Below are 26,647 nucleotides of genomic sequence, written 5' to 3' on the forward strand. Positions count from 1 at the left end.
GTATTTTGTATGGAGAACTGCCATGCCAGGGTACCGGCAAACCAGCGGCACTGGCCAAAACAGCTGCGCTGGTGACCCATGGGGCTCCTCTGCCTGGGAATCTCCTGGTCTGTGGGCAATAAAAATTCATCTGGAAATGTGGCGTCCACTCACCCTCTGTACTTTCACTGGGAGCTGCAATCTAGAGCTGCTCCTAATCAGCCATCTTGGATCCCTCTCCATTTTTTGTGTTTTTAGTAGAGATGGGGTTTCACCATGTTGGCCAGGATGGTCTCAATCTCTTGACCTCATGATCTGCCCACCTCAGGCTCCCAAAGTGCTGGGATTACAGGCATGAATCGCTGCAGCTGGCCTTTTTTTTTTTTTTTTTTTTTTGAAATTTTAAAGCCAGTTTTATTTTAAATGTCCTTGATGGAGTGGTAAAAATGATTAATTTTTATAAAATCTCAACTCTTTTGAGTATACATCTTTTAAATATCCTATGTGATTAAATAGGAAGAATGTAAAAAGCAGAGTGAGTACCAAAGTACAAGAATGTCACAAAGGAAAGAAGTCATGCACTGAATTGAGAGCTGAAATAGATGGGGTTTTTTCATGAAACATCATTTTTATGTGACAGAATGATCAACTGACAAATTACAGTTATTTAGATTTGGGTGTTAGAAGAGAAATTTTTCTAAAAATAAATACGGAAGGCCTGCCAGTTCAAGAAAAGCTGAAAGCCTTTGTTGTCAATGACACACTTGGAGCTTTTAAGCGGAAATACGAGTTCTGAAAAATTCGTATCCACTACCAAGAACTTAAGAGCTTACCAATACTTAAAAGATTTTTCTGATGAAATCAGTGAGAACATCAACAAATAAGATTTTTATATTGTATAATTAAATGTGTCAACATTTGGTAGACTAAAATAAATCAGTGAACAAACATGCAAAATAACAAACGCACGATGTCATAAAACCATGCATGGATTAGAGAGCCACTCCAAAGTGTAAAATACATCAATGGATTTTAATGCAAAAGAGTATGAAGAGTCCATTAACATGGCTTCAGATTCTATACTGCAATTAATTTTTATGGAACCAATACTAGTCAAGTTTTAGTGTAGTGCCAAAGATGGATATTCACAATTATTTGAAAATATTATTAAAATACTCCTCCCTTTTCAATCACCTATTCCTATGAGGCTGGATTTTCTCCATGTACTTCAAACAAAACAACACGTAGCAACAAACCAAATGCAGAAACAGACACATAAGATTTGCAAAAATGTAAAACAATACCTTCGTCCTATTTTTTGTTTTAAAAAATACAGTTTGGCTGGGTGCAGTGGCTTATTCCTGCAATCCCAGTACTTTAAGAGGCCAAGGCAGGAGGATTGCTTAAGCCCAGGAGTTCCACATAGCAAAACCCTATCTCTACATGAAATAATTTTTAAAAAATTAGCTGGGCATGGTGGTATGCACCTGAAGTCCCAGCTCAGGAGGCTGAGGCAGGAGGACTGCTTGAGCCCAGGAGTTCAAAGCTGTGGTGAGCTATGACTGCACCACTGCACTCTAGCCTGTACCTAAAAAAATAAAAATAAAAATATATTGTTATTTTTTCCTAAAAATGTAATTACATTAACATGTAATGAGCTTTAAAAAATATAAATATGAGTAAATGAACAAATGTTTCAAACTTCTCAGTTTTAACTTCTAATAAGGTAAACTGATAGATACAGCACAAATAAACAAAGCTGGTTGAGGTCCTCATTGATTTTTAAGACTACAAAGTACTTCCAAGTCCAAAAAGTTTAAAAACTAATGCTTTGAATATTTTCAAAGGTGAAATTATGTGAAATAAATTAATCTGAACACAGGAAAGAGCCACTGATTTTCTGGGTGGAGGGGTGTTATGTCAGTGGGGAAAGACATAGAGTGCTATGTCTGTGAATTAAGCTGTGACTCTGAAAGGAAGAATGAACCATAATCATTTTTCCAAAGTTGAGCAGTCTCATTAATCTAAATATTTGTACCAATTTTAAATGGATGGACTGCTTCTATTATCATAAATGCTTAAAAACTATTATGGACAGAGTATAATAGTAGGCAATCTAAAAATCACTGTATCACTAAAAATGTGACAGTTTATTTGATTAAATAACCAATAAAAGGAACTCTAAAAACAATGTTTGTATCTATTTTTGTTGGTATAGATTTGAACCAAAAGTGATTAAATGCTTCCATTTTAAAATTTTTCATATAGTGTTAATAGCTATAAACAGCCTATAGAAAATAATTACCAGTTAAAAGAATAAAATTTAATATTACAAGGTTCACAGAATATTATTTAAATTTGTATACCATTGTCTCAGCCCAAGCTGCTTCCATAACAAAATGCCATAGACTGGATAGCTTAAACAACACAAATTATTTTTTACAAGTTCTGGAGGCTGGAGGTCTGACATCAGGGTGCCAGCATGGTCAGGTTCTGGTGAGAGCTCTGTTCCTGGCCTTTAGAAGGCTGCCATCTTGCTGTGTGCTCACCTGGCCTTTCCTAGGTGTATGGTGTGGGGATAGGGCAAGTATGAGAGACAGCACACAAGAGTACAAGCTCTCTGGCATCTCTTCTTATCAGGGCACTGATCCCATCACAAGAACCCCACCTTTAGGACTTTCAAGTAAATCCAGTTCTCTCCTAAAGGCCCTATTCTCTAAAATACTTCCACACAGCGGGTTAGGGCTTCAATATGAATTTTGAGAAGGGGCCCATTCAGTCCATAGCAACTATCTATTTCATTTACATAAATACTGTTAAAATAAACACTTGGAATACAAAGAAATTAGGTCTTTGAAACCAAAGAAGTGCCAAGAAATCACTGATATGTATTTAAAGTAACCAACAGTATACAAGAAACAAATATTAGAAACAATAGGAGTACTCATAATTCCGTTATAATTAATCCTGTTTCCTAGCACTTTTCAGAACCTAACAATTTTACAGCAGGTTCTTCTATATGTAGCTATGTTCCAAAGGTCACGATTTGATCCACAGTATAGGCAAATCTACACATTTTTTGAAAGTGTATTTAAATGAGGCTCTATCATTCGTCAGACCTTCCCAACAAAGGAGTAGAACTCCATTAAAATGATCCATCTTCTTTTTCTTATTTTCAGAATAACTATAGTTTTATCAACCTATAAAATATTTACTTACTAAATTCATAAAGTTTATGTTTAAAATCTGATTTTATATAATAGATAATTATGGAACTACAAATTTAAGATAAAATGAAACAAGCTTTACAAAAATCGTAAATTTACATTCAGAACAAAACAGTGAACTCCTTAGAAATTGCAAACTCTAAAACTACCAGGGTAGTGTGCCACCAGCTCCCCATTTACCAGCTTTGCTGCAGCTGTGTCTACTGCGCATATGCCACACCTTTGTCCACGTGCGCTTGGCCACATCATCAAAATAGGCCAGAATTAGGTCAGCTCTATTTAAAAAATGTAAATTAGTCTATTCATTCTAAAAGTCTCCTGAACACAGTAACCTGATAGAAAATCATTTAACTTTTAACCAAATGCCTTTGTGTGTTTGGAAACAACCTCCAATAAGTTAAGACAGTCATGTATTACCACTCCTTTTAAAAATATGACTAATGCAGTAGTGATTCATCTTTTTTCCCTCCATTTTAAATGTGAAAACTAACCATGAATGTTAAATGTTAGTAATATGTTAAATTTGGTATGGAATTCCTGTAAAATGTAGCTAAGGGAAGTGGATTTCTCACCTCTGTGGCCTCATCTGTAAAGCACACTGAGCGTTGGCAGAAATTTGCCTGGAAGATAGAGACTTGATCTAGGAAGCTCTGCGTGAACTCCAAGGGGAACGTTCAGCTAATCTCTGGCCTGGCTCGGCATCCATATTCCAAATGTTTGATCAGGTGGCTAAAGGTTAGCACTGGCGTTGTGAAGCAAAATGCACAGGGAGAGAAAGGAGAAGGGGATGTGCTTCCTAGTAATTAAGCACATGTTATGTGCCCAGCCCTTTACATACATTATTTTCATTTCATCTTAGCAACTCAATGTTAGGTATTCCATTCACATTTTATAGATTGTGAAAACAGAATTTGGATAGGAAATAACTTGTTCAAGACCACACAGTTAAACAGTGAAGCCAAGAATGGAATTCAGAATTATCTGAATCTAGAATGGTTTTTACTTCTTAGTGAGAGGAGGGAAGTCACCAAGTTTGCAGTAAGAACTGAGTCAGAACATACCAGAATCAGTGCCATTGCCAAAAACTAGGCAGAAGGGCACACATGCTGAAACATAACACAGGGTTCTAAGCCATGCCATTTTCATGACACCAAGACAGAACAAGGCATGAGATCCGAGAAAAGGGGCACACATTAGAAGAAGAGATACTACAATTCTGTGCTCATTTGGTTGCTCAGGGCCCACTCAAGGAACACGAGACACCAATCACGTAGAATTCCTGAACAACTCTTTCCCTCCCTGATGAGCCTGGGCACCTAATGTACTACTCTAAGGCAGAGTTGGCCCAGGGATGGTGGTTCTGGCTTGCATGTTCAGAACCCTGGGCCCTTTAAGGTAGTAGCAAACATTCTCTTCTTGATCAAAACCTAGCCAAGCACCTCTGTGCCTTCTTGGCTAGGCCTTAACCTTGTTCTATGAAGAATTAACACTAACATGTTTCTAATAGCTCAAGGTCATATCCCTGAGATGACCTTCTCCCCCTTGAAAGTGTCTGCCTAAGAAACTCAAGGCTGCCAAAAAAATTTGTTTGTTCTAATCAATATTTGAGGATAGGGTCTCTGTCTCCCAGTCTCTGTGGGAGAATAGAATTCTACCTTCAATAATTGCCACTTAGCAGACATGTGGTTAGCTAGCCTAACTGAATGTACATTGATTACCCTTTGTAATTTTTCACTTTCCTGGCTCTACTAAGCCCCTGCTTGCCCTCCTCCCTTTAAAATGCCTATTCACCTCTGTACAAATTGAAGTTCAGTTCAGTTTACACTAAACTCTTTTCCTTATTGAAATAGTTACTACTGATTAAAACTTATCCTTGCCACTTCAGTGTCTAGTATTGTTTATCTTTGACACTGGCCAGGCTAGAGTACACAGAAATGGACAATGAGGTTTCCTTTTTCAGTATCTATTTTGGGAACAAAACTACTTTTCCTTTCTGGAAACAACTGCTAGAATGATGAACAGTATGACAGAATGGGAACTCATTATATATTAAGACATCTTCAGGGAAAATAACTTATGAGCTCTGTAAAAAACTATTTCCCTTTCACAGCCTGTTTCTATATTAATTAAATCACTGGATTTAATAGAGCAGCATATTATCACTTAATTTCATTTTAATACTATAAATTCAATATCCCAAATATTAAATTCTAAAAAATAAAACTTAGGTCAACTTGGCCCCACTCAAGCAGAATATTGAGGAGTCAATTGTGCCAAATCAGAAACTGAAAGAAACACATTTTACTTAAATGAAAAGTATTCTAGATGACTTGTAAATAAAAAGAATTGAAGTGTCAGAATATACCAGGTTAATGCAAGTAAAACGTAGAGTAGTACTGTTAAATGGGAAAAGGCATTTCCACATCATCATCTCAATGTTTAATTCAATAACATGAAGTCTTATAACTCAAATATCCAAGGATACCACCCAAACATAATCCATTTAAATGGAATCAAACAACATTTATAATTACAATCCCTTTTAACTGAGTAAGTGTGCTTTGCCCTCATATTCAACCTAAAAAGGTAAGCGGAAGAAACATAAGTAAAAATTATTCAAATTTAGTGAGACCTCTGTTTTGGTAGAATGGCAGACCTCAAAGGACTAGAGTTAAAAATACATATCACATTCTAATGACAAATTCTAAAAGAATCTTTTATAATGGAGCAATTTTGAAACCTGGAAAGGCAATAGGAGGGAATAACCAGGTTTGCCCATATTGTTCACAAAAAACATAATTAAATGATATTTACCCATTTTAAAAAGTAGCCTGATATTTTAAATGTCTAACATGTTTTACAATTATATGTATAAATGTTTCAAAAAGTTCAGTTGGACAATTTATTGATGTTATCACTCAGTCAATGTCTATGCAGGCATCCAGTGACCATACAGATAACTGCAGTTAGCAACTGTCAGTAGTCAGTATAATTTTAAGAAAAAAAATTAACATGCAAGAACAGCCAGGATGATGGACAGTGGCAGCCCTGTCAGGGAAGAAAACGTAATATATAAATGTTGGCTTGGGCAGGAACTGAGCAGTTATAATAATTGTATGTACTTGACATATTTATTTATGTTATAAAAATTTAATATAAATTTTATAACATACAACATCAAAAATATACCATCTATTTTAAATACAACTCAGGAGGGCAGGAAATCTATAATGAAGAATAAAAATCTAAAGATTATGAACACCAAGTGTTTCCCGATGAAAAAGGTTTAATCAAACTATCAACCTTATAGTGTAGTCAAAAAGCTCATCACACACGCACACACGCACGCACACACACACACACACACACACACACACACACACACACACACAGTGGTCACTCAGCTGTTTAAAACCTGTGACAGGCAAAATAACAGTCCCTCAGGAATCTATGTAGATATGATGAAAAATCTTGCGATGGGAGATTATTCTAGATTACCCAGGTGGTCCCAGTCTAGTCACATGGGTCCTTAAAAGCAAAGAACCTTTCTCGGCCGTGGTCAGAGAGAGATGCGACCATGGAGGAAGAATCAAAGACATACAAGGTTGCTAGCTCTGAAGGTGAAGGGAGGGAGTCACAAGCAAAGGAGTGTATGTGAACTCAAGAAGCTAGAAAAAGGCAAGGAAAAGAATTCTGCCCTAGAGCTTCCAGAATAAAATGTAGCCTTACTAACACCTTGATTTTAGCCCTGTGTTAGTTACACTTCTATAAAATTGTAAGATCAATCTGTGCTATTTTAAGCCACTGAGTAAGTGGCAATTTGTTACAGCATTCTTATGCATTTTTAGGCAGTCAAGGACTACCAGAGATTTGAGGAAATCCCATAATAGGACAAAAGAGACCCAAATGAACAAAATGATTAGTGCAGCTTGGAAGAAATTAAATCACGCAGGTAGAAAGAAATTTCAAGACAAAAGAAGCTCTTGAAATGGAAAACAAAATAGCAGGAAGGTAAGTGCAATAAAAGGGCTGGGGGAGAGTTGAAGAAATGTTGAAAATGCAAACAAGTAAGAAAATGAAATAGAAAACAGGAGAGAAAAAAAAGAGGACTGGCCCAAGAGTTTAAACACATAAAAAACAAGAGAGGCAAATAATAATAATAATAATAATAATAATAATAATAAAGAAAGGAAAAGATCCAAATATATCAAGGAAAATTGCTAGAACTAAAGGGCATGAGTTTCCATATTGAAAGTATCCATGAAGTGCACAGCACATGGATGAACACAGACGCATCTCAAACCAAGACACGTCATCGCGTAATCTCGAAACACTGGTAACATAAAAAAAATCCTAAATGCTTCAGAGTGGAATATCAGGTTTCATTCAAAGCATCAGGAAGAGTGGGGTCAGACATCTCAACAGGAACACTAGACACTAGTATACAACAAAATGATGCCTCCAAAACTCGGAGAGACAATTTCCAGACTATAATTTCACATCCAGCCCATCTACCCTTCAAACATGAGGGCGGAAAAAACACAGGCAGACATCCAAGGTCTCAAAATTTACCTCTCATAAATGCTATCTCTGGAAGCTAGTGGAAAATATCTCCACCTAAATTAGATGTATATGAAAAAGAAGGCATGACACGAGGAATCCAATACAAGAGAAAAAAGAACAAAGCAACGGCTATACAGCAAACCTGGCCTGATCTAGCAATCTAGATCAGAGCAAGTCAGAAAGCTGCAGCATTACTTCTTCAAGAAGATGAATTATTTTTTTAAAAATGTCTTAAAAATATCTTGTTTGAATAGATAAAGAGAAAACTTACACAACTGGGTGTGAGTCTGGCTAGTCATTAGATATAAGCATATAAAAAAACCAACCAAATAAAACAAAAAGCTATTATGGATCCAAGAGGAAACAGAGTTGTACACACACTGAAAAGTCATTACAGTACACAATATGGTTCAGTTGTCAATAACTTTTGCCTTGTTAAAATATGCAAACACTTGATAGTCCTCTCATTAAAATTATGGCATATTTATAAAATGCAACAGATCTATATTGTAATTAAAATAACTTATCTGTGTCAGAGTGAGAGAGAGATGAGGCATCTGCAAGCCAAGGAACACCAAAGATTGCCTACAACCGCCAGAAGCTGGGAGGGCAGCTTGGGATAGTCTCTCCGTCAGAGAGCCTCCAGAAGGAATGAAGCCTGTTGACATTTTGATTTCAGACTTTCAGCCTCTCAGCCTCCAGGACTGAGATAGAATAAATTTATGTTGGTTTAAGCCGCCTAGTCTGTGGTCTTTTGTGACAGCAGCCCTTACAACAAATACGTCAACATTAAAAAACCCGATCGGCCACTGCTGCCATCTCATACGCTCCCTGTCATCTTCCTGCCACCGCCTGAACACTCAGTTACTCCCCTGTTTACTTGAAAGAGCACTCGCCTAATATTCTGAGAACACGACCTGTAAAAGGGCAAAGGATTACTTGAGAAATGAAGTTTCAAAATATGAGGAACACTTTTGCGCAATGGCAAAAACTAGTCAAATTGTCAATTCTTGCTGCCCTCATGGTGAGAAAATGTCAAATCCAAAGTGAGGTAGGCCTGAAGTAGCTAGCATACGTGAAATGATATTTTGCTGTCTCTTAGAGTAAGGTTAGTTAATATGTTTACCCACTATTCCTGCTTTTAATGTTTTATCAAAATTTTTCTTTGATAATATGCTTTTTAAAGGTTTTGCTGAAATTATGCAGAGCTTCATAAAATCTAGAGGTCTTTTTAAAACAGTGAATGAACTGTGGCTGATTTTACTGTGGTGCAGTAGGAAATAATGTGCTACAGAGTTTATTCCATTCAGCCCTGGAAACTGGACATGTAATCATTAATCACAGGCCTGCACTGTTTCTTAATGAAATAAAGATGCGTCCCAATACATTTTGAGAATAAGCATTCTAAACTCTAGAATTATAGAATAAAGAGGCCACCTCAAAGAGTGGAATAGTCCCCTCAGTGGAGATGTCCAAGAAAGGATATTGAGAAGGGATTCTCTGGAAAAAAAACTTATATTTATCAGAATGTTAGGCAGGGCTTTCAAACTATAAATATACTGTGAAATGAATGTAATGGGTTGTAATCAGCATATTTTTAATAGAATGGAGTAGAAAATAGAGGACAAGGCATAATTTAAATACAAGGGCTATTTCATGAAACATTTACTTATATATTTATATACGTAAAGTTGAAGTTATGTGTACATTGGCTTGCATGTTTATTGCAGCACTATTCACAGCAGCAGAAACACAGAATCAACCTAGATGCCCATCAGTTATGGATAAAGAAAATGTGGTGCGCATAAATTATGGAATACTAAGTAGGCACAGAAAAGAATGAAATCCCGTCCTTTGCAGCAACATGTAGCTAGAGGCCATTATCCTAAGCAAAGTGATGCAGAAACAGAAAACCAAATACCATAATACCACATGTTCTCACTAGTAAGTGGGAGCTAAACATTGGGTACATGGACATACAGGAACAAAAGACAGTGGGGACTACTAGATGGGGGAGGGGAGGAGAGGAAACAGGCAAACAGGAAGCAGCTAAAAATAAAGCTTGAGAGACATAAATCGGACATCTCCTCTTGGGCCCACAGGCACTTCAATTCTCTTTGTCCAAATCCAAACCTTTATTGGCATTCCTTTATTAGTATGGTGAATTCACTGTAAATCAATCACAAATATGAACCAAGTATTTCTCACTAAATTGTTACAACCCAAACTTCATCATCTACTTTTTAACAAGCGTTGAAAAACTTCCTACTGAGTACTATGCTCACTATCTGGTTGTCAGGATCAATTGAACCCCAAATCGCAGCATCATGCAATAAACATACTATGTAACAAAACTGTATATGTACCCCCTACATCTAAAAGTTGTAATAAAAATAAATAATATGCTAAAATTAGAAATAAAAATAAAATTAGAAACTAGAAACAAATAAAAAAAGTTATGTATGTACTGGGTTGTTTCTTACTATAGGTCACAGTGAAAAAGTTTCAAAGCCACTGTCTTAGAGGATAAATGTGATCCCTCATAAGCCACCCATCAGAGGCATGCTGCTGGCATAGAGGGCTGCTTCAGTGGGAGGAGCTGTGTTGAAATCCAGGCTGCCCAGGCACTTCCCAGCAGAAGGTCCGGAGCCAGGACTGAGAAAAAATTCTCACTGTTAGATTATTAGGAAGAAACTCAGGAGACCAGGGAAGTTCAGAATGTTCAAAGTAGAGGGGAGATGGTGCTGTATGAAGGAGGTAGACATGAAGACACTTTGGGTTCAGTCAATTCAGGAAGGAAAACATAATTTGTCATGGTGTGGGAAAAAAAACAAGAAAAACATCCCTTGCCCTCCAAAACAATTTTATTTGGCTTTGAAGCCATTTACATTCAAGAGAAATAATGAAATAATGCCTGTGGCAACACCGTGAACCCATAATATTTATTTTATGTCCCAGGAATACAGTTACAAAGAGTATGTCTTTAAAAAGTAATTTGGCAGTAGAGTGGACAAAAGTCAATTTAGAACTTTTCTTTGTGAATCGTAAAAAATGTTCTGGGATATGTTATCTCCTATGTTGCAAAAAAACAGAATAAATTTAAATTATGAGCCAAACTGGGAGCTATCTTCAGTATGCCCCAGGCATTAACCACATTCCCCAGTTTTAGATCTACAGTTACTACCATACTGAAAATAAAAGTTGACCCCAAATGCTGAATATAATCATATTGTCCCAACTTCTCTGACCAAGTGACAGGTTATAGCAGAAAAGCAGAGGATAAAAGGTTCAAACTGGATTCAGTAATATTTTAAAGTATTTTTCACATCAACAGGTTCTTGAAAAAAGGTAAAATAGTAAACTTCATGTGGTTTCTAGAAATTACGATTTAGAATGGGAAGATATTGAAGTTAATATAAAATATTAGCAATACATACAGATTTTATTTATTCTTATCTCTTCATTTCCCCTGATAGTTTTTCTTGTAATAGTGAACTCACTGTAAATGAATCACAGATATTAGCTAAAAATTTCTCACTAAATTGTTACAAGCCCAAATAGCTTTCTATACTTCAACAGGAACCTTTTTTCTTTTTCCTTTTTAACTTGAGAAGCAGCAGCACGACTCACTCAAGCTGATGCTCTCCTCCCAGAGTGCAGCCTACACAATGTTTCTTTGGCTTCAGCTCCAGAAAGTGATTTGAGGACACCCACGTGGCTACAGTGCTGTATCAGCACCTCGACTTCTCATTCTTCCAGCTATTCTTCATTATTATTGTAGTAGGACAACTAGAACTAAATCTGATCTTCGGACTTTCTGCATTTTTCTGTCATTAACAGAAAGGATATATATTGTACCTGAAAGCATATTTCATATTGGATACATTTTTTCTTATAACATACACTCTCTCTCTCTCTTAAGTTACAGTGTACCACTGACAAACAGGAAAGAGCTAAAAATATAGCTTGAGAGATATGAATTGGACATCTCCTCTTGAGCCCACAGGTACTTCAATTCTCTGTATCCAAATCCAAATCTTTATTAGCATTCCCCAACAGCTCCAAGCCTTGTAAGCCCACTCAGAGATCCCACCATCCCATAAAGGAAGCTCTTTGTGTCCTTTGGCCCTCAAATACAATTGTCAAGTCTTATAAATGCTAATTGTTTATCACTGGAACCTATCACTTATTTCCTATTCTAGGCTTTCACTTAGATAAACACAAAAGGCCTACTTGACTTCCTGGTTTGACCTCAGCAGTCTACTCCCACATCGAAATTCTTCTTAAAATACAAACTGGTCACATGAGGAACCAGCAGTCCCTTTTATGTCTCCTGATGAGAGAACAACCACCACCTATGTTTGCATATATGTGAATGATTAAAACGGAGCTGGAACAAGCCTTGACATTCAGCTGTCAGTTTGCAGGAAAAAACAAGGACAGAGTTATTCACTGAACTTTACCATGCAATCAACAACAGCATCCAAACTGTGGGAAGTTACAACTTACAAGTTTTAAAAATGAGCAAGACTAAATGATAATGCCTAGGCTTTAAAAAATCTGCAGTTTCCCTTGCATTCCTTTATTTTCTTCACACTTTACCTGTGGAAGAACCTGGGCACTCTGGCCTGCATAACTTTCCACAGTCTGGATGTTGTTGACACTTGGATGAACTATGCAGACATGATGACTGCAAACACTGGGGCATCAGGGTAGTCTTTGTGGGAAGGCAGGGAACTGTGACTGGGATGGGGCCCATGAAGGGGCTTTGGGGGTTAACTGGCAAAAAGTTCTATTTCTTTTTTTTGAGATGGAGTCTCGCTCTGTCACCCAGCCTGGCGTGCAGTGGTGTGATCCTGGCTCATTGCAACCTCTGCCTCCCAGGTTCAAGTGATTCTCCTGCCTCAGCCTCCCAAGTAGCTGGCACTACAGGCATGTGCCACCACGTCTCGCTAATTTTTGTATTTTTAGTAGAGATGGGATTTCAGCATGTTAGCCAAGATGGTCTCCATTTCCTGAGCTTATGATCTGCCCACCTCAGCCTCCCAAAATGCTGGGATTACAGGCATGAGTCACTGCACCCGGCCAAGTTCTATTTCTTGACCTGTGTTGTACTTACCAGGGTGTTTGCTTTACAATACTTTATTAAGCTATATATTTGTTCACATGATATTCTACTTTTATTTTTCAGTGAAAAGGTTAACATACAAATATAAACCTGATCATGTCACTGCCCTGTTAAAACTTTCAGTGGCTTCACAGTGCTTGTAAGAAAAAGTCCAAGCTCCTTTATATGACAGACAAGGCCTGGCAGCATTGGGCTCTCTACCTGAAGCCTCAGTGCTTGCTAGTTTCCTCTCTACACTAAATTTTCAGTTCCTCAAAAGCACTCTGCTTCCTTTTACCTCCAGGCCTTTGGACATCAGTGATTTCTGCTTGAACAGTCAAGTGCAGCTCCTTTTTCCCCTTCACGTGGTTGGTTCCTGTCCTTCAGGCCTCAGCAGGAAAGCCTTCCCTGATGCCCCAATGTTGGGCAAAGTACTTCTGAACTTCCCATTACACATTGTACTTTCCCAGTCATAGCCTTTATCCCACTACTAGTATGAATATGCTAATAGTATTAGCATTTATATCTTCCATAGACCAACAACTCTAGGCAAAATAGATACATACATGGCTTGAAATTTTTGTATCTCCAATGCCTAATAAAACAGCTAGAACAGAATAAGTATACAATAAACTTATATAAAGTGAATATATGCATACATTTATCTATAAATGAAAATTGCCTTTGGCATCAATTTATAAGAATACAAAATATAAGCTAAGTAATAATTAAAGATAATAATACTTAACACATTATGCTATGTACTGTTTCATTAACCAATCCTCTAAACAATAGTATGAAGTATGTATCATATATATTCCCAAATTAGAGACGAGGAAACTGTGCCACAGAAAAGCCAAGTAACATTCTCATGGTCACACAGCTCATAAATGGGATTGGAACACAGACAGACTAGCTCCACAGTCCTTGATCTTCATTCCAACAAAGTATTACCTCCCTTGCTTAACAACACTGCCATTCATTTCAAGGAGTGAAGCAGGTGGCTTTCTAGTGAATAAAAACAAAACTCTGTTGTGGTTACTTTATAATGAGCACACATGGACATTACATGCATGTAAGAAGATGAACACCAAAATTCAAGGGATCAGCAAGGAAAGAAGGCCAGGTGCAGGAGGAATACTTCAAAGACCAGGTAATCGGAGACTCTCTGCTGAGCTATGCTCTAAGATGTCAAATCCTGACATTCTTCCTACCGGCCTCCAAGTAGGTTAAAGGTACAGTCTCTGTGGTTACAGGCTGACGGACAAGTGGTTGACGGCAGGCAGGTGAAAGTGAGACCAGATAAATATGAGCAGCCACAGTACACATGGGACCAAATCAGTTTCAAAGTTGTACACAGATCCAGGACTTCCGCTCTCAGTAAGCTTAGATTCTCAATACAAATAAGACAGATCATTCATTCATTCATTCATTCATCCATTCATTCAATATAATTAATTAGTGTCTTTGTGGCAGGTATACCATGTGGCTCTTAGAACCCCCAAAAATGCTGGGGCTACCCTCAATAAGCTTATGTGTAAGGAGGGGAGACAAATAAACCAAGAATTACAGTGCAGGCAAAACATCCTATAAGAGTTTTGCATGGGTTCCTTGGAACATATGAATCACACTGGAATGTGGGTATAGACGATGGAGTCTGGGAAGTTTCTAGAAAGAAGTTTCTTCGGAGCCGAATCTAGAAGATGTACATTCCTGGTCACATAACCAGGTAGGCAACCCAGCTATTACTGCAAACCAATGAATTAAATAAAAAGTAACTATAGGAATTGAGAGGGATGAAGGGCTAGAGAACATGTAATGGTGAAAGAAGTTAAGGTGGATCATACAGTCTGGTAGGGTTGGAGAGGAAGGTAAAAGACAAGGTATAAATGAGTCTGGGATCCCTGTAGGCAGAAAGGCCAGCTCAGGGGTGGTCTGAAAACTCATTACTGACCAAACTCAAGGCAGAGTGCCACATGATCCAAATGGACCACTGGGAATAACATACATAAATACCTATCAGTTAAAAGCTTTAAAACAATAAAAACCACAAAATACTAGGAAAAAAATGTAAAAAGTCTCTAAGCTCTGGATAGGTGACAATAGGGATCTTTTTTACTTATCAAGGTACTATTTCCTGAAGAGCTCACTTACATTCAAAAATGACAGAATAACCGACAGCAAAATGCATTCATAGAGTAGCAAGAGTGAAGAACAGAGCAAGGGGAAGGAAGAGAAAAATGACTATGGGTAAATAATGAGCATAGTAGGGACAGTGCAGAAACCACAGAACAAGTAGAAGTGGAAAATGGTGAACTTGTAAGAATGAGCAGATATGGTCAGGAGCTCCTAAAAGTTACAGTAATAACTATACACCAAGATACCTGCTATGGGTATCTATGAGCCCTTGCAATGTAACAGGGACACAGAACTTTGAAAGTCATCTGTCCACACAGTTGGCAATATCAACAAAGTGAGACACAGTAGATAGGAGAAATAGAGTGACACAAAAAGACATGTAAAAAAGTGAACCATCTTCTCTCTCCCACAAACCACTTTCTCTTCCCCATATTCTCCATCTTAATTGGGTATCAATATGCAACCAGTCACACAGGACCATCGTTTATGCCTCCCTTTCTCTTACAATTTAAATTTTAGTACATCTAAGAATCCCATGGGAGACATGTTAAAAATGCAGGTTCTATGGCCTACTCTAAGAGGCTACAATTCAGTGAGTCTGGGCGAAACCCAAGAATCTGTCTTTTTAAGGATACCCAATATGCTGAAAAACTCACACTTTGAGAAAGAGTGTCCTATATCCAATCAATCTCTGTGTAGATTTTCAGTCCTACATGTCTCTTAAATTTATACTTTCTTCTCCCCACCCTCACTGTCTTAACTATGGTCTTCATTTCCCATCCACAGTAATACTATAAGCTTCTAACCAGTTTCTTTTTTCCTATGTCATACCTTCGAAGCCATCCGAAACACAAAGCTTTCTAAACCACAGGCTTATGTGGGATAAGCAATGATCTGATCCTCAACTATGATATCTACTCCTGGAAAGGAAAGATGGAAGAGAGAGACCGAAATGTGTTCCCTTAACGGACATGGCAGAAGGAGACGAAGTAAAAAGGCCATGCCGAAGATACCTAAGGTAAAATGAACTACCCGGCTTTATAAAGGACTCCGTGAGCATACTCATATCATTATTGCTCTCAAGTTATCATATATCTATATAGCATTATCATGAACTTAATGTCAGCAAGACCCTATATCTTAAGTGGTGTTAGATATGAATGTTTTATCCAAAAGATAAAGCCAATTTTTAAAAAGTGATTCTGAAGTATCAATGAAAGAGAATACAGAAATATATGCGGCACTTGCCCATGAACATTTTCCTTTACGATGTGAGGCAAGAAATGCACAAAATTCAAACATCATGCTTGCCAGACTTTTATATTAGAAAAATTTAAGAGCCAGATTGTAAAGACTACATGGAACTTAATGTATTCATGTTGCCTTTGTTCATATGCAGTAAGGGGTATTGATTTATATCCCAATTAAAGTGGGATGAGCACTCCTCTGGCTTTGAGCACAGTTCCCTCTGACAACTCTGAAAGCCCACCCATGTTACATTTAAAAAGGTAACAAGTGACACTGAAAGAGTGGGATGTAGGAGAGTCACTCATCACAGAGATGTATTGAGGGTCATACCAATACTGAATCTTAAGATTCAATAAACATATCCTATAAAGAAAATTAACTTCAGATTTCTGAAGTTAACTAAATCTTAAGATTCAGTATTGGTATGACCCTCAATACAGAATCTCAATATTGAATCAATCAACCCTCAATACTGAATCATATCAATACTGAATCTTAAGAGTCAACCTATAAAGAAAATTATCTTCAGACTTTCTTTCAATCGTGTGTGATTTAGAACTGTCATAATATTTCTTAAAGTTATTGATAAAAAGAAGCATTATTAGAATAACTTTATCTTCACCTGCATTTGAAACAGATTGGAAGAGTTTAAATTAGTTGAGCACTAACAGTTTAGGTGTGATTGTGCAACACATAACTGTCCAGTGGCACTCTAACCGGGCTGCTCAGCTAATCTGCACACCTGCCTATGCCTCTCCCTCAGCTCCTCTTCACCTGCTTCCTCCCATCACCAGGGCACCTGACCTTGATTCCTGCCCAAGAATACATTTGTAGCAATGCTGGCCACAACCTGCTTAATAAACAGCATTCAAGAAGTGAATACCCAATGGCTATGTGTTTCTGTAAATTTTAAAGAATCTGATTGTTGTAAAAAGACTCATAAGTTCTTTTACTCTTCTATAATATTTTTAAGTCTCTGCAGCAGGATAAAAGGGAATCGTTTCCCTCAAGTCGCAGAATGAAAAGGACAGAGAAAAAGAGAGGGAGAAAGAGTGAGGGGGAAGGGTAAGAAAAAGGGAAAAACATGAATGAGAAAAAGCTAGGGGAATTAGGGGCTGGGTTTTCTGACAGCCCAGCATTTGTCTCCACGAGTCCACTTTAATGGATTCCAGGTGCATTCTGGGCCAAGCTGCCCAGCCTTCGTCGCTGTAAGGTCATGAGAAGAAAACCTGATCTTTTTACTCACAGGGCTGTGGTTCCACGTATTGAGGCCCAGCTATATTCTCCCCCCTTTGGATTCTCAGTCTTAAATTGAAAAGTAAAAAGCCTGAGAAACAGCTGCAGAGAACTGCATTTGAAGTCCAGCAGGCAATGCTGAGCAAGGCAGGCACACTCCTGATTTTCATATGTGCAGCAATGAAACTTACTGGTTCATTTCAATATGCTATAGATTTTTCTTTTTTCCTCTCTTTATATTTTATAATTGTATTTTATTTTTGCAAATACATTCTCAGATGACACCATCCAGAAGTTTGCAACCACAGGCAAGAATTTAATACTCAGTCTGTAGCAAAAAAAAAAAAAAAAAAAATACAATTACTTCTGTGTCCAAAATTCAACTTTCTTTGTTTCTCTCACCAGTTCTCCTGATTTCCTGTAGCTAACTAGCTCCAATCCAAGAGTGAAGTAATTTCTTTCCTCTGTGATTTATTTTCTGTCTGATGATAAGTAAGCAAAAATACTATAAAGAAAAAGAGCACTAGTGATCCACAACAAATACTTTTCAAAAACACAACTCCAGAGTGACAGCATAGGTAAAATGGAGTACTGTGTGCCAAGAAACTTAGCAAAAATAAAGTTATATAGTCATGCCTATTTCTGTGTTATAATAACAAACTTTTTAGTAAAACTATGTGCCAGGCACATAATGCTAAGAGCTTTATATGCATTACTGCATTCAATCCTTGGGATGATCTGGTGTGGGAAAAATAATCCATATTTTGGAGGTGAAGAACGAAGTTTACAGAGCGTAAGGAACCTGTCAAAGGACAAGTGGCTAACACAATGGCAGAGCCAAGATGCAAGGACAGATCCAAAGATCACTGAGGCAGGCCTGTTCCTCGGTTTACAAATTAAGACAAGATCCCCGAAAAGCCTGCTGCTTGGAAATGGATGCTGGATAATTCTATATTATTAACCAGGGCTTGAACAATAAATGGCTCTCAGTTACAATCCTATCCTAAATCTGTTTTAAACATACTCATCTTCTCATATTATTCAGAGAAATATGGTAAAATTAACTGCACCTTTCTTAAGTGATTCAGAACTGGTAGCATTTTCTAATAATTATTTAAGTACATTTTGTTTGTTTTTAGCTCTGGAAAATCACTAAGAATTTGCTGAGAAATTTAATGTTAAGCTCATAGCAACCCATCTACCAAGAGCTTGGCTAAGATACAAAATGTATAGGGAGGCTGCCTGGTGGAAATGCAGTCATTTCATTTTTCTTCATATACAAAACTCTACCAAAGGATTAAGCTAGACTAGGAAAGAGCGGCCTGGGCTAACCCTTGTGTCCATCCTTTCCACCATCCCCACTCCCTCCCTGATCAAGGTTTTAGTAAACTTTCCTTTGAGTTCCTACATCAAGGGATATGCATATGAGCAAAACAGGCATGATCCCGCTCTCAGGTCAGTCTGGTGTAAAGAAATAACACTGTGCAACGCATCATATGTGCACTGCAAGAATGAGAAGGCTATGAGGGTTCTTCACAAAAACCCCATGGGAAACTTCCTTCTGATCCTTGGGCCAAGATTAGTCAGTTCTTCTACAGAGTAACTGATCCCATAGTCACTGTAAACTTCAAAGCTGACTAAGCCTACTTTCTTTGCTGCTAAAACAAACAAATAAACAAACAAAACCTCACAGTATCCATTTGTGGCCCACTTTAGATGCCTTTTAGCAACTGTCACATTCCTTGTTTAGTCAATGTCTCCAATCTTTTTCTCCCATTTTTTTCGTTCTCAGCTACTTCTAATTTGAGGCATAATATTTTATGTTTCCTTAATCTTCTAGGGGAAAAGTTATAGTAGAAATAAGTTATAAAAAATTTTAGAAAAGTAGAATAATATGTGCTGAGCCCCAAAATCCTAAAAAACAATTTAAAAAAAAATCCCTTTTAAACCTCTACTAAGCACTGTTTTTGTTTTGTTTTGTTTTGTTTTCTTGCCTTATCATTTAGGCTCTCAAGAAAAGAAAAACTGATGGATGATTTTCAGTTATTTGGAATTCTGTTGTTTCTTTTCTTTTCTTTTTTTTTTTTTAAAGCTATATAAGAATTGACTGCAGAAAGCAACCATTAATAATGAGGATAGCCCCATATGCCAGTTGGCATATACAGAATTTGTATGTTTAATATCTAGGTGATACTATACCAAAAAAAGTAAACTCACTTTATGATAAAATATTTTCCATTGTAACCAGCCCTAGATTTATGATCTTAGTTCATTAAAGCTTTCTAAAAGTAGCGCATATTATGTTCTAATAAAGCTTTTATATAACACAGATCCAAATGCAACTTAAATCCTAGCTTTCATTTGGAAGGCAAGCTTTATAGAGGGAAAAAAACTTAATTAAAAGGGAAAAAACAAAGACATTATTGGTGATATCTTTGCCATTATAATTTTTAAATTAATAATATTTTGCCATTATATATTGGATTAAAATAATCTTTGTATACTTTATTTTTAAAACTACTTTTACTGTAAGAATGTATGACCCTTAGCAAAAGGAAGAGAAACAGGAGAGAGCTTCTGAGGATGCAAGCACCTCTGAAAAAGTAGACATAGCACATAGAAAAGTCTCATCTTTCTGCAGTGCCCAATTGTCTGGATACTCAGAGACACACACAATAAAAATGCAGGCTGTTATTTTTCAATCACTGTTATCATTATCAATCTATGAGATTCCTTTTCTACTTTGCAGGATATTAGATGGACACAGTACAACTGGATATTTTCCATTTAACCTTTCTTCTTCAGGATTCTTAAGTCAATCTATAGATGTGAACTTTAACCTCTGTATTTACTAGATATTCAAATGAAATGAACCCCATTAATAAATTTGTATGCATGTATATCTCATATGTACTTATTTTTAATACCAAACAAATGACAAATCATTGTTATTTTTCCCTAAAATTTCTTCATTAGTGTTAACATTAGATTCTTGTATACATTTTAAAAAGGGCCCAGGGGAGCATCAATGAAAGTTTTAATGGAACAAAGCCAAGGGAAAATTTTGAGTTAAATAGATGTTTTAGTTTTGAGAACAATTAAGATTAGTAAAGTCCCCAAACAGACACTATTTCCTTGGAGCCTACATATACCAAATTATAAATCAAATAGGGTCTAAGTACTAGGTAGGTAAAACAACGGCATCAATAATTACCATTATTGTCATTATTCTCATTTACTAAGGGCTTACTATGTGACAAGAACTGTGCTAAATACTTTACATTGGTTATCACATTAAATCCTCCTAGCAACCCTATAATGTAGATAGGGTCATCACTGCCACGTTATACAACAGGACACTAATGCTCACACAAATTAAGAAAATTTATCTGAAGTAACATAGCTGAAGAGTGAGGGGGCTGGGATTCAAAGGCCGTGTGACTCCAGAGTTGGTGCTTTTCTACCACACTAGAGTGCAGTATGATACAAATGTTTAAGTCATGAATGAAAACTAAGGAAACTCCTTATGAGATGATCTACACACTCAATTCTGAGCAGAGAAAATATCCCTAGCTTAGCCTTTAAGAACCCAATGTTTGCACTCTTTATCCTAGGTACAAATTATAAAATTACTGGGCTATTTGTTCATCTTTGAATCCCCATCACCCCAGCACAGTGCATGGTACACAGTAGATGCTTGATAAATGTTTGTTGATCAAATGAATCAGTGAATGAAAATAATTTAGTTACTGGTTTTCAAAAGAGTAGAAATGCTCTTCAAGTAAAATGGCAAATGCAACCAGCCTGACGAAGCTATTGTAAAAAGTTTTTTTTTTAACTTTCATAATATTAATAATTGATCTCTTTCGTAAATAATAGCTAGCTTTTTGTTTTTTTCTGAAATCAAATGTAGGTAAACTATATCCAAAGACAATGACAACACTCATAGTATACTTCTTGGTATGTAGTGAGGATGATTAATTGAACAATTGAAAAAGAGGTAACTGAACTGTAAAATCACTGGACATTGTTTTAAATTATTATAAAATGATTGGGTTCAACCACAAATCTAAATGAAAGCATAAAAGTCTAAAGGTTGGATGTGGTAGTTTTTAAGAAGTTAAAATTTCTGCAAAATCATTAAAAAACACAACTTAATAATAGTACCTGACAAGACAAAATGTTCAAGTAGCTCAACTTTCTATGCCAAGATCACTTCTGGAACCAGAAACTAGATGTAAAGGTACATTCTTAAGATTTTACCTTGAAGGTCAAGAGAAAGAAGTCAACTGTTCAGCTCTATTAAATCAAAAATTGGCTTTTAGTTTAATAGATAATGGCCTAGAGTTATACCTATTTCTATCAATACTGCCATGAATAAAGAACTAGACCCCTAGTAAATTTCTATACACCTCCAATGATCAGTAAATCTGGACTTGTGGAAACTATGTAAAAATTATAATTTTTCTTTGAAGTTATTTATTTCTCTTATCATAGAAGGAGTCTCATCCTAAAGGCAACATTCATTTATTGGTAGTTATGTACACGAATATTTTACATTATAATGAGAAAATTGTATTAGTCTTATACAATTCTCACAGTGTTATTGTTTTATGCTAAACAATCTCCATCAAAAATGGTATTTCACAGTTACTCTCTAGTGAGATTAAATACATGGTCCTCTACAAGCACTATCTCTGAAACATTTATATCAATATCTTAATTTGCCAAAATCCACTTATTTAAAACAAAAAGGATTTTGAAGAGAAAGAACCTTCTAGATGACAAAGGTTTCTTTCTAAATAACGTAAATATGGTTGCCATTTTAAACGAACTGAACAAATCAATTAGTGAGTTACTGTAGCATTTGATAATGTAATCTGGTAGTTCAAATATCAGAAAAGTTTTCATACATCTTCTGTTTTCTTTCTTGGTGTCAAGAATAGAATAAGATCAGTTAATGTCAGTCAAAGTCAGAAACAATTACATACATGGCTAAGCTTTGAAACAAATCAGATAAAAATTCTTTTAAAACTACAATATTGTAAGCTTCAAAATGAGTACATATACTTAGCAACAGGCCCAAAATATCAGCTCTGATATGGATTTAATGCCAACTCTTGCATAATACTTTTTATTAAAAAACTCCAGAAATTTATTGGAAACCTTGCAAACCACCATCCTTCACTGCTGTGACATGTAAGACATAATTCAGCATTAGGTGTATTCACTGATTTTTTTAAGCATTTAAAATGAGCTATCTCTAGCCCTATGAAATGAGGCAGCTTACGTAATGTTTAAAAAAAATTTCATATAATCTGTAAATTCTTTTGGTGCAACTGAACTATAAATTTATATTTAAAAATAGTATAAGTGAAAATATCTGTAGAATCCTTTGTTTAATCAACTCATCCCATATCTTTTTGGAAACATATGAAGCATTAATTATAAATTAATAAAATAAATTTAAGCTAGTCAAAAAGACAGCTATTTGTTCTCAGATCATAAACTTCCAAAACTAAATTATTACATAATTAGAATTCCTCACACAATTACACGATCACGTTGGTTTTTCTACAGGTCTCAGAAATCTGCTGGTTATTGAAGAGGATGTGTTTACAAATTGCCAGTCAATCGTATCACATTCACCTTTAGTTCCTTATCATCATAAAATGCAAATAAGTCTTAATTACTTGAAATGTCTTGCTGCAAAAAGTTTTAACCATTTGGGGTCAATCAAACCTAACACCAAATGATAGTAATATATGCATGTTGAACATGAAGGAAAGACTTCTCAGGAATCAAGATGATACTCTTTACTCAATTCAACAAATTATTTTTTTCCTTAGACTAGGCTGCATCTAAATACTTTCCTTCTAACTTTATACGTGGAAGTTACTACATCTTTTGAAACTAAGGCCATTCATAAGAAACTGGCAACACAAATAACAACACCCCCCCACCCTACACACACACACACACACACGCACGCACACACACACACACACACACACAGACACACACACACCACAAAGAGATATGTAGAGATCTGGCCTCTGAGATTTCATATGGATTCATTTCTTTATAATGCAGAATTACTACAGTAAGAAGAAAAAGACAAAAATCTACCAACTAGGCTGCGCTGCCATCCTCTCCATGTAGTCTTTGGCCATGTCTCGGGCTTCAATGTTCTCAGGATACAGCACACAGAACATTGCTAAGGCACCCAAGTTGTTTCCATAAATTTCATTCCAGCGGGCACTGTAGTCCTTGGGATCCCAGGGAGGAAGGTATTCCAAGGGGCTGGACAGCATCGTGTGCACAGCCTCCGTGAGGCGGGCTGCAATATGCTCGTGTGAGCTGGCAGCCCTGAGCTGCAGCTCCGCCACCTCTGCCCTGGAGAAGTACAACATGGGGTGGCTGTCGTAGTTGGCATTGGTGAAGGGAATCATGACTTCTGGGTTCTCGTCGGTGATATAGGCTGACACAAAGCAAAGCAAATATATGAAAAACACACTGGGAGCCCCCCGTGTGTGAGTCCTCATCGTGGCATCAGATCTCCAAATCTCCAAGGCAGCCAAACCATCTTCGAAAGATCCTATATGAGATAAAAAGGAAAAAAGTGTCTGTCAGCCAAGAGAAGATAGCAAAGCTGTGGAAACAAATGGGAGGTAGAAACCATCTTTAAAAATAAAGCTTATGAATTTAGATTTTTAAAAGTATAACAAAAAACTGAATTGGGAAGAAAATTACTAAAACAATAAGTTCTGATTTTATAGAGTTAAACATACTACATCAGAATTGTGCTCATTATGGAAAACAGAATTTTAGACTTAAGGAAAATGTATAATATTGGTTCAGGTAAGGAAAAAATTATCCTTGGTATTCTTCTCATATAATATCATGCAAAAAAATTAGATCGTATGATATTTTTTAGACGTTAATACATAAACCACGATAACCAAAAGCTGGTTATGAACAATCATCTGGGAATCTGAGTAGATATTTAAAAAAAACCAAAAAATCCTGTATTTCTTACTACAGCCTCTTTCATTCTAACTTATCTCCTTTTCCTAACATTTCTGAACCAGGTATTAGGATTAATAGATCTGTAAAACTGTAAGCAGACAAAATAATATGAATAAGGTTAAATATTCTCTTTATGTGAGCAGAAGGTGGAGACAGAAGACAAAGGCTTTGTAAACATCTGCCAAGCCTGTGTGTTTCCTGGGCTGACATCAGCAAGCATGTAGTGAAGGCGAACAACAGAGCCACAGGGACTAGAAACTGACATGCCTTCATTTGGAGAATAAAATCCCAGAATTAAAAGGCTGAAATAACACGTGTGCATTTTCCCCTTTTTGAAACTACTACTTTTTCATTTGGCATTTGGGATTTTGGTGTCATTCAATAAGCGAGAAATTTAAACGAAGTTCACATATTTTCTTAACTACTTGACTTTCTTCAAAGCCCCTTTTTCAGTGGCAGATTTGTGCACTGGTTAAAAGAACGTCTTTCAAATGTAGAAATACCAAAAAAAAAAAAAATCCTCCAAACCTCAGCCTAGTCAATGTCCCACATCTGGGATAAAGCAGGCAGAAAATCCCCCAGAGGAAAGTCAAGGAATTCTTAAAATTCTTAAGAGGGGAAAGGTTATAGAAAGCAGACCAGAAAAAGACAGTTTTATGTAAATAATGAACAGTGGTTTTCAATTATTAAAGGGAGAAACCGATGGTGAAAAATCAACCTCCCAAGCTGAACACAAACTGTTTTTCCAAGGAAAAACTGCCTCATCATATTCAGAAGAAGGAAAACTAATAATTTAACAGATATTGAAGATCAATCCACACTTTCAACTGCCCGTGTGTGTTTCCAAGAAAAACGCAATGTGGCATCAATTGAGGATGCTACCTTATTCTGGAATTGTTTATATTTCTACATATATATGAAACTTAACGGCAGTGGTTTTGTAAAGCATTTTACATTTATTTCAAGAGCAGAACTTCTGATGAATAAAAAATTATTATAGCCATACTAAATAAATCATATGAAATAGAAATAACTCTTGGACTCTGCCAGTATTATGTCTAGCACCCAAAGTTTCAAGGCGGCTGGCAGGCTGGATCCTTCAAGGTCAGAGACTTGGCCAAAAGAAATAGTCTTCTGTGGTTATGTGTGAGGAGGGGCGTGGTCTCTGGCAACACAGAAAAATGGCTGGGTCTGAAGTAATGCTCAGTCCCCCCAGGGACTTACTCCTTGCTCCGCTGAGAGAACAATATACCGGCAGTCACGGTGGCTCACGCCTGTAATCCCAGGACTTTGAGAAGCAGAGGCAGTAGGATCACTTGAAGTCAGGAGTTGGAGGACCAGCCTGGCCAACATGGCGAAACCCTGTCTCCACTAAAAATACAAAAATTAGCCGGGTGTGGTGGTGGGTACCTGTAATCCCAGCCACTCGGGAGGTTGAGGCAGGAATTGCTTGAACCTGGGTGGTAGAGGTTGCAGTGAGCAGAGATCGTCACTGCACTCCAGTTTGGGTAACAGAGGAAAGCTCTGCCTCAAAAGAGAGAGAGAGAGAGAGGGAGAGAGAGAGAGAGAGGGAGGGAGAGAGAGGGAGAGAGAGAGACAGAACAATATTCTGCTAAAGATTAAAAAAAAATCCTGTATATATTAAAAGTCTAAGTCTTAACGCTGTCATCAATGCAATCGGCATTGTGGGAGATTTTAGACACTTTCTCCTTTAATTGAACTCCCCGACCCACCCAATATACATGCAATTAAAGATCTCTCAACTACCAGCTTTGGAATGTGTGGAAGCTCAGGTGGGTAGGGGAGTGGCTCCGGCTATGAGGATATGGTAAGAAGGTATTAATACATGGAAACTAGAATTTTTCCATCTCATATTCTGTATAAACCTCCCAAAAGGTGGGTAAGATTAATGTGTCATGTTCTTTCTCCTCCCCTATGCAACCACACTCCCATCCAGGCACAGAATCCCTGGATATTCAAGGCTACTCCAAAGATTCCCTCACACTGTGGGGTCTACATGCCTAACTCAGCAAAACTCACAACATGACCCTTGCCACTTCTGCCACATTGCTTCCAGTTACGTAGGACATGCCTGAATATATTTAAACAAGAAGAGCTG

At 36.9% G+C, this 26,647-nt stretch overlaps 1 protein-coding gene across 2 annotated transcripts in view; it reads right to left on the minus strand.

Moving 5' to 3' along the window:
* DSE (dermatan sulfate epimerase) overlaps window positions 1-26,647 on the minus strand; it is a 74,909-nt gene that overhangs the window by 21,598 nt on the left and 26,664 nt on the right. Inside the window, exon 2 of one of the 2 annotated variants that reach the window (XM_032274382.1) lies at window positions 23,633-24,097. Coding sequence is in view for 1 of the 2 variants with exons in the window: in XM_032274381.1 (XP_032130272.1) it covers window positions 23,629-24,044 (416 nt within the window). In the remaining variant the exon portion in view is untranslated. Of the gene's footprint in view, window positions 1-23,628; window positions 24,098-26,647 lie in introns of both variants that reach the window. The other variant, XM_032274381.1, reaches the window with a different exon arrangement.

Source organism: Sapajus apella, unplaced genomic scaffold (genome assembly GCF_009761245.1).
Source record: "Sapajus apella isolate SASKATOON/1434 unplaced genomic scaffold, GSC_monkey_1.0 scaffold6, whole genome shotgun sequence".
NCBI classification, from domain to species: domain Eukaryota; kingdom Metazoa; phylum Chordata; class Mammalia; order Primates; family Cebidae; genus Sapajus; species Sapajus apella.